The sequence below is a fragment of the Hypanus sabinus genome, chromosome 1 (assembly GCF_030144855.1).
Source record: "Hypanus sabinus isolate sHypSab1 chromosome 1, sHypSab1.hap1, whole genome shotgun sequence".
In the NCBI taxonomy this organism is placed as follows: Eukaryota; Metazoa; Chordata; class Chondrichthyes; order Myliobatiformes; family Dasyatidae; genus Hypanus; species Hypanus sabinus.
The window spans coordinates 15,933,297-15,945,334 of NC_082706.1; the positions used below are offsets into that span (position 1 = coordinate 15,933,297).

General features: G+C 38.1%; 1 protein-coding gene across 2 annotated transcripts in view; it reads left to right on the top strand.

Moving 5' to 3' along the window:
* The window catches only part of LOC132391655 (BCL2/adenovirus E1B 19 kDa protein-interacting protein 3-like), a 40,629-nt gene extending 35,376 nt beyond the window's left edge, over positions 1-5,253 (top strand). For both annotated transcript variants that reach the window (XM_059965138.1, XM_059965129.1), the window contains one exon: positions 1,695-5,253. In XM_059965138.1, coding sequence (XP_059821121.1) covers positions 1,695-1,743 — 49 coding nt within the window. In that variant the 3' untranslated portion in view covers positions 1,744-5,253. The remainder of the gene's footprint in view (positions 1-1,694) is intronic.
* The last annotated feature ends 6,785 nt before the right edge of the window (positions 5,254-12,038 follow it).

Genomic DNA, 12,038 nt, shown 5'->3' on the forward strand with positions numbered 1-12,038 from the left:
CTGTTCCAGCCTTTGTCCCCTTTCTGTTGGAGATATCCTTTTGTTTCCATTTTTTCCCATTCACTGTTTTATGCAAACTATTTTGTGGCATGCCTGTTTGTATAATTCATTTTAATACTTCTGAATTGGCATAGCCAGTCTCATAATTTTTTCAAAATCAACACTTGCAAACTGTAACAGAATTCAGATAGGCTTGTATTTCCTGTTTTCTTTGACTACCTACTGGTTCCTGTCAAGCTAGTCTAAAAACACTATTTAAATCATTATAGCTGGTTAATATGAGCAGTCTATAGCCACTACATCATCAGAGAACCTTCTGATGGGAATGGAAACCCAAAATGGGGGTATCTGCAGGGAGTCAGAAGGATTTGTTGCCACTGGCGACGTCGAGGTAATTTACCACCAGAAGTAAAATTAATTCCACCTTGGATGGCTAACAACTTCAGAGATTCTGCTGTCATACCTTTTCTAAATTGGGCACAACAAAATAAACTCATTCCGGGCACTAGAATTTTCACTTAACGCAGTGGGTGTGGGAGTGGAGCAATAATGCTCTGATCTGGGAGTTCCCAGGTTCAAAACAGGATAAAGCATAATTTAAAACAAATGTTAACTTTTCCAACAACAAAATGGTCTAAAGTTAGAAAGTCAATTTTTAATGTGTCTTTTGCTTTTAATGTTTTCTACTTTTTACCCTGCATCTCTACATTATTTTATGAATTCATAGAATAATAAGAAACTTGTGATGCAGGAGTCCATTCAGCCTATTGTGTCTTTACTACTTTGATCCATTCTGCAGCTCCATGTATTTAAAAAAAATATAATTAGGTTTCACCTCTTACCACACTTCAGTTAGTGAGCTCTGCCTTGGAAAACATTTTCCCTCAATCCTTTAAAACCATATTGCCGGTTATTTTAACTTTATGCCTCCTGAACAGCAGAGGTATCAAAAGATCCCTCACTATGGCCCTCAGACTGTTTAATCTTCTCTGTCCCTGTTGCTTTTCTCTGGCATAATATTTTTGTAGTTGTTCTCCACAGTTTCTTTGATGTGGTGACCAGAGTTGTACAGAATGTTTAAATTGTACTCTGGCCAATGTTGCACTTTTCTTTGTGGGGAGTTGTGATTGGTTATAAGTGTAGGTTTATCATATTTTCTCAGACTTTTGGGAAATTACCAAGATTTACTGAGCCACCTTTTGCATTTTGTATGCATTTAAAACATCTGTTGAAACATCTGTAAGTCTATCACTATGTTGATATTTGGATTTAATTGTTTGGAATTCATATTTCTTAAAACCCTTGTATACTAGGCAATCTTCAAGCTTCTGACTTCAATTGGAGGGACATACAGTATTTCATTTTTGTGAAAGACATATCAAAGTGCAAGATTAAATGCCTGGAGGGATTTCATATTTATTGTTAAAATAAGTGTTGTCAAGGGCCCAAGTCTCAAATTTACTGACTACATGAATTAAAGGAAGAGTGGCTCTGTTCATGTTGAGAGTGCACTGACCTAAACCTTAATTCCAAGCTGAAATCGAATATGGAGAATAAAAATCGTGCTTTCATTTATAATTTTAACATAATGTTCATTTTCAACAATGTAAATTTTAAAATGTCATTTGCATTGTGTGAGTGAGAATTTGATAGGGAGAGATGTGGTTTTCCTAACCTGAGCCCTTCTGTTTTAGGATCTACATTGGGAAAAGACTGACAACCTCATCATCCAGCACCTTCTGAGAGCCAGATTCAGATTTAAACATGACCTGTGAAATTGTGTTGATGTCCCATCAATACATTTGAATTGGAGGAAGAAAAATACCCATCACAAGCACAAGACATCCCATCTCATCACATATTCCCCTTTGTTACTTTGTAGGGAATGCTTTCCTGAGCACTAACTGGACTCCTCTCTTGCACTTTGACTTGTTAAGCAAGTTGTGTTACCACCTTACAGCAACCCTAATATGCTTTTAATTAATTGTTTGCATCAGTGTGAAGTAGATTCACCAGCAAACACCTTTGAAGATCTGTTCAATGCATCTTTTAGTGCAGGCATTTAGATTATAAAATAGCACAACTTATGCACAGCACAAAAGGTGTCAGTAGGGTTGGGAAAAGAAAGGTTTGGTGCCCAGCAGCATTGAACCAACAAAGCAGTGGGCAATGAAGTCTCACGTTTAACATTTACAACCTCTTGAGTAAACAGCTAAATACTTGAACTAACAAATCAACGTATTGTTTTGCTGATGAAGTTATTTCAGTTAGCTTTATGTTTTTGATTGTGATGATTGGCATTATATTTAATCTATTATGTATTCTCTTACCTAACCATAAATCACTGCTTCTTTACATGCTTGATGCTAACAAGAAAGCAGCCATGCAATTTGGCCTTGACTCTACTGATCAAATCAGTGTTTTTTTGTCTTTGCTTTCTATGTCTTCCCTGAAACATTTTCAGAATTCTAAAGTTAATTGTGATATTTGTTTAAGAATTAATTTTTACCTCTGAATGTTGATAACATCTCTCTATTTCAAGCACACTTTATTGACCTTGCCAATCTACACCCTGTTCCCACCTGATGTTTCCTAACAGGTTTCATGGGGGAAAGAAATATGAGCTGATTTCCTCCCTTTGCAGATCCTATTGCCAGCAAATACTGAGACCAGTTGTGATATCCCAGCTAAGATTTGGTAAGTCAGCCCAGACTGGTGATTATCCCTGAAACTGAAGGATCCAAACTCTGAACCCTCTGATGGGCAAAATTCAGAGATCTCACCATTATTTGAGGATATGAACTACTGACAGCAATGTACACCTTGGGCTACAAATGATAATTTCTGCTGTTTTGTCACATCCTATTTGACTAAGCTGCAATGCTCTGGATATTTTATCCTTTCCCCTAATACTTTAATAGGAAGATTTTAGTTATGGAAGCTAATACATTAAAACTATGTCCTATAACCTTTCAGTTTATTTCTGTCTTTTGTTTTCAGCGTAGTTGCAATCTTCTGTTTGGGTAATAGTTGGAGCAGGGTTTCCCAACCTTTTTTATGCCATGGACTCCAGGTTCGGAACCCCTGATTTTGAGTAATACTTTAGATTTTTTCATACATGGGGTTTAATTCAGCTAATTCTGATGGGATGAGCAGGTCTATTTTCTCTTAGTTATAAGAATTCTGCCCCAAGTAAGTTAAGGCAATCTGAGTCCGGTTCCCAAAGTGTTGGCATGTGTAACACAAAATTGCCCTCAGTTCTTCATTGATTTCACAGTCCTCTTTAGTATTGCTATCTGGTGAGAAGTAGAGGAACCCCAGTGTGTTGGGGCTGCTTTGAGACTGAAGCAGTGTTAAAGAGCTTAATTCTGCTCCATTGTAGTGGGCTGACTCTGGATATTGTTGCAGGGATGTTTGATATTTCATTCCACTACATGACTTCCCCTGGAATTGAAGAATATAAAAGCCCCCTCCTACAAAATGGCTCTTTTAGCTAACTCATGATGTTAAGCAAAATTATTTGATCATATTGACCAGGGGGAGAAAATAAAGTTTGGAAAGTGATTTTTGTAAAGTTTCTTTTAAGAAAAACAAGTAAAATTTAAAACAAAGTGAATTTGTTTAAATTCTCTTGAGATAATGTAGCTCCTGTTGTATGTCTAGTTCCAGTAAAATACAACCAAGGAGGATTCTTGTTTAAGAAAATATTGGTTTGAAATGAATGTTGCTTGTTCTCCAGTGAAAAGATATCCTTGTCTGAATGCTGTCTGCAGAAGAAGCTCAGTGCAGTCTGAAAATGTATTGTTTTCCTTCCATTTCCAGCTCTTGAGATCTAGACAATTTCTTTCAGTTTCAGTTTGTTGAAGGGGATGGTGATATACCAGAGAATTACTGATTTTGTGCCAATATAACATGTCAATTTTTAAGAAAGATGTTGGAATGCTGTTTTAATTAAAGCAAAAGCCCAGGATATACTGAAAGATATATTCAGAGATTGTAAGCTTGAAGGACATAATATCACAAAATGATTGAGAAATGCAGTTTCTCAAAGAAAGGGCAATCAACTTTGCATAGGACCCTTCAAAACATCTATGTGGAATCAGCTGCCAGAGGAAATGGCTGAGGCCGGTATAATAAAAGCTTCGAAAATACATTTGGATGGGTACATGAATTGGAAAGGTTTAGAAGCTTCTAGGCCAAATGCTGACAGGTAGGACTAAATTGGATGGGGCATCATAGTCGGTATAGACCAGTTGGGTCGAAGAGTCTGTGTCTGTGCTGTATACCTTTTGTCTATGACCAAGGAAGGTTCCTGACTGAAGCAGTCTTCATTTTCTCCTGCGAATGTTGCACCGTGCAGTAAGAATATTTGTTTTGTGCACAATACCTTAAATTGCATGTCTGTATATGCCAAATTGGCTCTGAAATGCTCAAGGATTGGTTGAGTGCAGGCAGTGAGATTGTGACCATCATATGGGGACACCACAGTAGTGTGGTTGTTAGCATGACGCTATAACAGCTCGGGGAGTTCCAAAATTCAGAGTTCAATTCTGGCACCGTCTGCAAGAAATTTGTACATTCTCGCCGTGAGAGCATGGGTTCCCTCCGGGTGCTCCAATTTCCTCCCACAGTCCAAAGGTATACTGGTTAGTAGGTTAATTGGTTATTGTAAATTGTCCTGTGATCAGGCTGGTGATAAATGGTTGGGTTATTGGGTGGTGCAGCTCATTGGGCTAGGAAGGCTTGTTCTGCGCTAGATATCTAAATGAACTAAATATTGTTTTCAATGAGAGGAGGTGTGGGGGTGAAGGAACTGTCCTCAACTTAAATTGCACTTTGAAATATTAGAAGGAGCACAGCTTTACAAGATTGAATTAATTCCCCATACCTCCCAATCAACAAAGTAGAAAAGATTATACTTTGATCTTTAGCATAAACATTTAACTGACAGGTATTTATATGGTAATAAAATAACCTAAATATTGCACATTAGTGTGTTATGCCTGCAGCAGCCAAGATGTCAATGTGCAGCACATATTACTGAAAAAAAGTTACAATTTAAAATAAATATTTTCTTCATTAATTTTGAATTGGTGGGACAGGTTTTCAAAAATGAATCTGTTGAATTTAACTGAGCCAAAGCGAATATCAACATACCTGGCAATTATCTAGTTAGCACTTTGTATTATGTATTCTGATTAATGTAAAATTAGTATCATAACCATTTTTGTGCCATTAAACATATAAATACAAGATTGTCTTTTTTTTATCTTTCTAAAGGTTCACAAAAGGAAGTCAGTCTGTGACCCCTTTTTCTATAAGCAGCTTGGTTATATAATACTTAACACAGTAAATGCTCCAGGCTATCATAGGAATTGGAGACCAGTTGAAAAAGTAGACTTATGGAGAGGAGGAAGAAAAATGCATGAAGTATTGAAAGTTTTGGAGTGACATTGCAAGGTAGCGGCTGTTATCTTTTACAGAGTGCTGTTTACGTGGCATTAAGTGTCTGCTGAGTGCTGTAAGTGAAAACATACTTGATAGTTTGAAGATTAATTTTAGTTGAGTCAGCAAAAGAAATCAGAATCAGGTTTAATATCATCTGCATATGTTGTGAAATGTATTAACTTTACAGCAGAATTACAATAAAATACATGATAAGTCTAGGGAAAAATTGGAATTACAGTAAATGTATATATCTTTAAAATGTCTATTAAATAGTTAAGTTAAAATAAATTGTGCAAAAGAAAAATAAATAAAAAAAAGTAGTAAGGTAGTGTTCAAGGGTTCAATGTCCATTTAGAAATCTGATGGCAGAGGGGAAGAAGCTGTTCCTGAATCGCTGAATGCGTGTCTTCAGGCTTCTGTACTTCCTTCCTGATGGTAACAATAAGAAGAGGGCATGTCCTGATGGTGGGGATCCTTAATGACAGATGCTGCCTTCCTAAGGCAATGCTCCTTGAAGACATCTTGGATACTACAGAGGCTAGTACCAATGATGGAGCTGACTAATCTTTTAAGGCTAATGCCCTGAAAGATCTAAGAGTTGAATAATTTTATGGGTTGTGGGAGTTTTGTTTTGTACAGACTACTTTTTGACAATGCTGTCAAAGAGGTGGAAGCAGGTTGGAATGTCTGGACTATTGGCAAACATCTGACTGAACAGCAAATAAAGTAGCTTATTCCTAAATTTGTTCAATAATGGAAAAGCAGAGCCCATGGCAAAAACTACAGCAACTTCAGGTAAAAGCAAGATCATTTCTCCAGGGGGAAGAAAAGCAGCGAGTTACCTACAAGTAATTTCCATAAAATGGGGCTGTTGCTAACAGCAGTAATGGAAAAGAGGTTGCCCAATTAGTTTCCACTAATCAGTATCGGATTCTAACTGGGCATCCGTTAAAAGTTTCACCCACAAAGTGCTGGAGGAGCTCAGCAGGTCAGGCAGCGTCTATGGAAAAAAATTAAACAGTTTGGAGTTTCCAGTCTTGAGTCCAGCATTTTGTGTGTGTGCTGGATTGGATTAACAGTGTCTGCAGATTTTCTCAAAATTGTGAGTTAAAGGTTTAGCTCCATGCTACCTTTAATTTTCCATTCCAGCCAAATTGCTGAGTGCACTTAAATTTGTTCTAAAGTCTGAAAATCATTTTGTTTCTGCTTCCACAAGAAAGTATTTGTGAATGGAAAATCTCTGAGGCAGCCCACTGAGAAGTATTTTTAGACTGTATCTTCAACAACATAGCATTCTGTTAGTTTTGGCTTAGGTTATGCCTTAATGTTCTGGTGTTGATTCCAGTGCCTGAAAGCAGAAAGCTTCTAGCAGCCAGCTTATTCAGTATTTGTCCCAAGGTCAGACTCTATCCTCTAAATTAAACAATGCAGTAACATCCTGTGTAGACAAAATGGTTGACGTATACTTTTATATGCAGCGTAACTGTCCAACAGAGGTCACTGCTGAGCGTATTATTATAGTCTGAGGTAAGCAATACTCAAGCAGAATTTATAAATATATTTTAAGCAGGCACTTTATAGCCAGCATTTTAAAACAAACATACTGTCTTAAAAATATAGGGTGATTTAATGATTTTGGAATATATTATTCAACATGTATTTTTTTTACCTCCAGGGTACTTCCTGACTCCCCCCTCTGATCATCTGCTGAAACTCTCATCCATCCCTATATTGTCCCTGGATTTGACCATCCCAGTGCATCCTCAATGGCTTCTCACTTTCTGCCCACCACAAGCTTGAGGTCACACTAAACTGCTTTATCTTAACATATTCATTTCTGCTTACTGATCACCCCTGAAACTACTGACGTTTATAATTCCTCCTTAAACTTTTCAATTCAGAATCAGTTTAATATCACTGGTATTTGTTGTGAAATTTGTTAACTTAGCTGCAGCAGTACAATGCAATTCATGAACCACAGGGAAAAAAAAAATATATATATATATAGTGCCTATAAAATTTATTCACTCCAGTTGCAAGTTTCATGTTTTATTGTTTTACAAAATTGAATCACAGTAGATTTAATTTAGCTTTCTTTGACATTGATCAACAAAAAAAAAGCTTTTGTGTCCAAGTGAAAACAGATCTCTACAAAGTGATCTAAATTAATTACAAATATAAAACAAAATAATTGATTGTGTAAGTATTCAACTCCTTTAAAATGACACACCAAATAATCACTTTTTGCCAATTGGTTTTAGAAGACACCTAGTTAGTAAATGGAGATCTGCTTTTTGGAGATCACTTGTGTGCTGTCAAGGTGTTTCAGTTGATTATAGATTATACACCTGTATCTGGAAGTTCCAACTGCTGGTGAGTCAGTATCCTGGCAAAAATTACACCATGAAGACAAAAGAACACTCCAAGCAACTCTGCTGAAAGGTTACTGAAAAGCACAAATAAGGAGATGAATACAAGAACATGTCCAAGTCACTGAATATCCTTTGGAGTACAGTTAAGTCAGTCATCAAGAAATGGAAAGAATATGGCACAGCTGTAAATCTGCCTCGCGCAGCCAGTCCTCAAAAACTGAGTGACTGTCCAAGAAGGGGACAAGTGAGGGAGGCCACCAAGAGACGTATGTTAACACTGGAGCAGTTACAAGCTTCAGTGACTGACATGGGAGAGACTGTGCATACAACAACTTTATGGAGAGTGACAAAGAGAAATCACTTTTTTTTAAAAACTCACATGAAATCTCAGCTAGAGTTTGCCAGAAGGCACATGGGAGACTGAAGTCAGCAGAAAGAAGGTTCTATGGTCTAATGAAACCAAGATGGGCTTTTGGCCATCAGACTAAACGCTATGACGTAAAGCGAACACCGCACCTAATCAAAAACACCATCCCTATCGTGACGCATGGTGGAGTCTGCATCATGCTCTGGGAATGCCTCACAGCAGCAGGCCCTGGAAAGCTGGTGAAGGTAGAGGGTAAAATGAATGCAGTGAAATAAGGGAAATCCTGGAGGAAAACCTGATGCTGTCTGCAAGAGAACTGCGACTTGGGAGATTTGTTTTCCAGTGAGACAATGACACCAAGTATAAAGCCAAAGTTACACAGGGGTGCCTTAAAAACAACAAAGTTAATGTTCTGGAGTGGCTAGGTCAGAGTTCAGACCCCAATCCAATTGAGAACTTGTGGCTGGGCTTGAAAAGGGGTTGTCCACTCTTGATCCCCATACAATCTGACAGAGCTTGAGCAGTTTTGTAAGGAAGAATGGGGATAAATTGCAGTGTCCCGATGTGCAAAGACGATGGAGACCTATCCACACAGACTCAAGGGTATAAGTGCTGCCAAAAGGTGCATCTACTAAATACTGACTTGAAGAGGGTGGCTACTTATGCAATCAATTAGTTTGTGCTTTATATTTGTAATTTATATCACTTCGTAGAGATCTGTTTTCACTTTGACATGAGTCTTTTTCTGTTGATCAGTGTCAAAAAAGCCAAATTCACTGTGAATTAATGTTGTAAAACGATAAAACGTGAAAACTTCCAAGGGGGATGAAAACTTTTTATAGGCATTTTATATTAAATAGTTAATTAAAAATAGTAGTATAAAACAGAAATAATAAAAAAAGTGAGGTAATGTTCACGGGTTCGATATCCATTTAGAAATCGGATGGCAGAGGAGAAGGAGTGGATCCTGAATCACTGAGTGTGTGCCTTTAGGCTCCTGTACCGCTCTCTTGATGGTAATAATGAGAAGGGGGCATGCCCTAGGTGCTGGAGGTCCTTAATTATGGATGCTGCCTTTTTGAGGCACCGCTCCTTGAAGATGTCTTGGATGCTGTGGAGGCTAGCACCCATCATTGAAGGTGACTAATCTTACAACTTTCGGTAGCCCCTTTCAACCCTTATGTATTTCCATTTTTGTGGTTTTTTTCTGTCCTTGTCCTTCTGAAGAACAGGGATCTGATTGAAGTATTTAAAATGAGAGTTGCAGGAGGAGGAAATGGAACAAAACATAGAATCATGAACGTAAAATTCAAATGATCTGAGAATTTTATTTTTACGGTTTTAGGATCTGTAATGGATTTTGAGAGGTCATAGCAGAATTCTTTCAGTTGTACTGTTCATAACAGTGTCTTATTAATATTTGAAAGAAAATAAAATTACAAGGCTGTGGGTAGAGGGCAAGGAAGTATCATTAGTTTGACTGATCAGCAAGGGGTGAGGGTGTAGTTGAGGGGCTGCACTGTAACCATGCATTTTTTTGTGTGTGTGTGTGTGTGTGTGATCTATGGTTCCTCCAGATATCCGTCTAGCTCTTTAACATTCAAGAATCAGATTGCTAGCGATGCTCCAATTTCCAAACTTAAGGGTGAAAAGCTTAATAAACATGAGAAAACTGCAGTTGCTTTAAATGTGAAACAAAGTGGTAATCTGTGCCTGGTGCTCACATGGAATTCCATGCTGAAGAACAGCACTTGACCTTAGACCTGACAAAATGTCCCAAGGTGCTGATTTAACTGTCAGATTTAATCCTGAGACAGTGGGAAGTTACTTTAAAAAAAAGGCATGGTCCAAAACTCCAATTTACTCTATGTTACTTTCCTTCCTTTAAAGGGGGAGCAGAATTATGGAACTTTGGGTTGCAACATGCTAGTACAACAGTGCTGCTTCACTGTTCCTAAGCCTGGGTGTTGATCCTGGCTGTGTAGAGTCTACATATCTTCCCTGTTGACTGTGTGGGTTTCTTCTGGGCACTTGGAATTCCTCTCCCATCTCAGATATATGCTTGTAGGTTTATTGGTTGTGTGTTTTCCTTGGTGTAACCACATGGTAAATGAAACAGAAAGAGAGGATTTGCTGGACACATGAGAGGGAATAGTATGCAAAGCCACAGAGAAATAAAACAATGGGAATTCACTGATTGGACTGCTTTACTGTTGGCAGGAAGTCAATGGGCTAAATGGCCACTTGTCATCAAGTATGAGTGATAATGCTGAAATGAAATTCAGAGGGCGGGTGTGCTGGAGAATTTGTGTAAATACGACTGTAAAGGGAGGGGTTTGAAAATGATTTAAAATATGAACTGGTATGTTTATGATGGCAGATGTAATTGGTCAGTTTAGGATTTTAGGGGAAAGAGTTGGATGGGCTGCAGGGCACAAAGGACTGGAAAAATTGTCTGTAGTTTACATGGTTAAAGGATTCAACAGCAGATGAACTAAAGCAGAGCAGATTGGACAGTGATAATTTTACTTTATTTAGAGATGTAGCCCAAGTCACCCATGTGACCAATTAACCTAATAACCCATACATCTTCAGATTGTGGGAGGCAACCAACAGAGTCACAGGGAGAGTGTACAAACTCCTTGCAGACCGAATTGAAACCTGGCTGCTGGTGCTTTAATAGTGTTATGTTAACTGCTATGCTACTATGCCACTATAGGGCTGGAAATAGCCAGTGTTAGTGAGGCTTGTCTGAGGTTTTAAAAAGAACACCACAAAGTCTGCAGATGCTGGAAATCCAAATGCTGAAGCAGGTGAAGGCAGAATCTATGGAAAAGAGTAAACAGTCAATGTTTCGGGCTAAGACCCTCCTTCAAAGTCTTTAAAACTCCTGAAGAAGGGTCTCGGCCCGAAACATCAACTGTTTATCCTTTCTTATGGATGCTGCCTGACCTGTTTAGTTCCTCCAGCATTTTTTTGTGTGTTCCTGTGGTTTGAAAACTTGTCCTACTTCAAGGACACTTTTGACAGTACAATTAAACATAATTAATTGCCGCTTTACCTAGTAACATATAGTGCACTCCATACTTTTATTTCCCCAAAATAATATAACAAAGAACTAATTAGAGATTAATGTTTCTTTTATAAACAAACACAACATCTATAAAATTATAGTGGTCTTGAATATTATACTTATTAACACAGGAGATTCTGCAGAATCTGGAAGTCTTAAGCAAATGCTGGAGGAACTCAGCAAGTCAGTCAGCATCTGTGGGTGAGAATAGTCCTTGTTTTGGGCTGAGATCCTTCATCAGGACTGGACAAGAAGGGAGCATTCTACTCAATGAAACCTTTGAGAAGCTCTCACAATACCGTGGCATAGTTGCATATTGCTATTACTGTGCTAGCAAACTGCGTTCAATTCCTGCTGCTGTCTGTAAGGGGTTTGTATGTTCTCCTCATAACTGCTTGGGATTTTCTCCCACATTCCAAAGATGTATGGGTTGGTAGGTTAATTGGTCACATGGTGGAATAGGGCGCACCAGGTTCATTGCGCCGAAAGGGTCTGTTCCTGTACTGTATCTTGAAACAAAAGTAACTATCAGAACCTATTGCCACAGACCATTTAGGGAAGAGTATTATAAACTTCTGTACATTGTTATATTTCTCAAATAAAATGCAAGTTTGAATTGTTGCATCATGCAGACAGATAAGGAATTAGCCAAAGCAAATGTGTCCCATTTCAACACAAAAGCAGTCTCCAAATGGATAATTCTGACAATGCCCCAACAGCTGAATGCAGAAAAGATGTCTGACTTACAACAGGATCCCCTACAGAAGATCTGAAGACG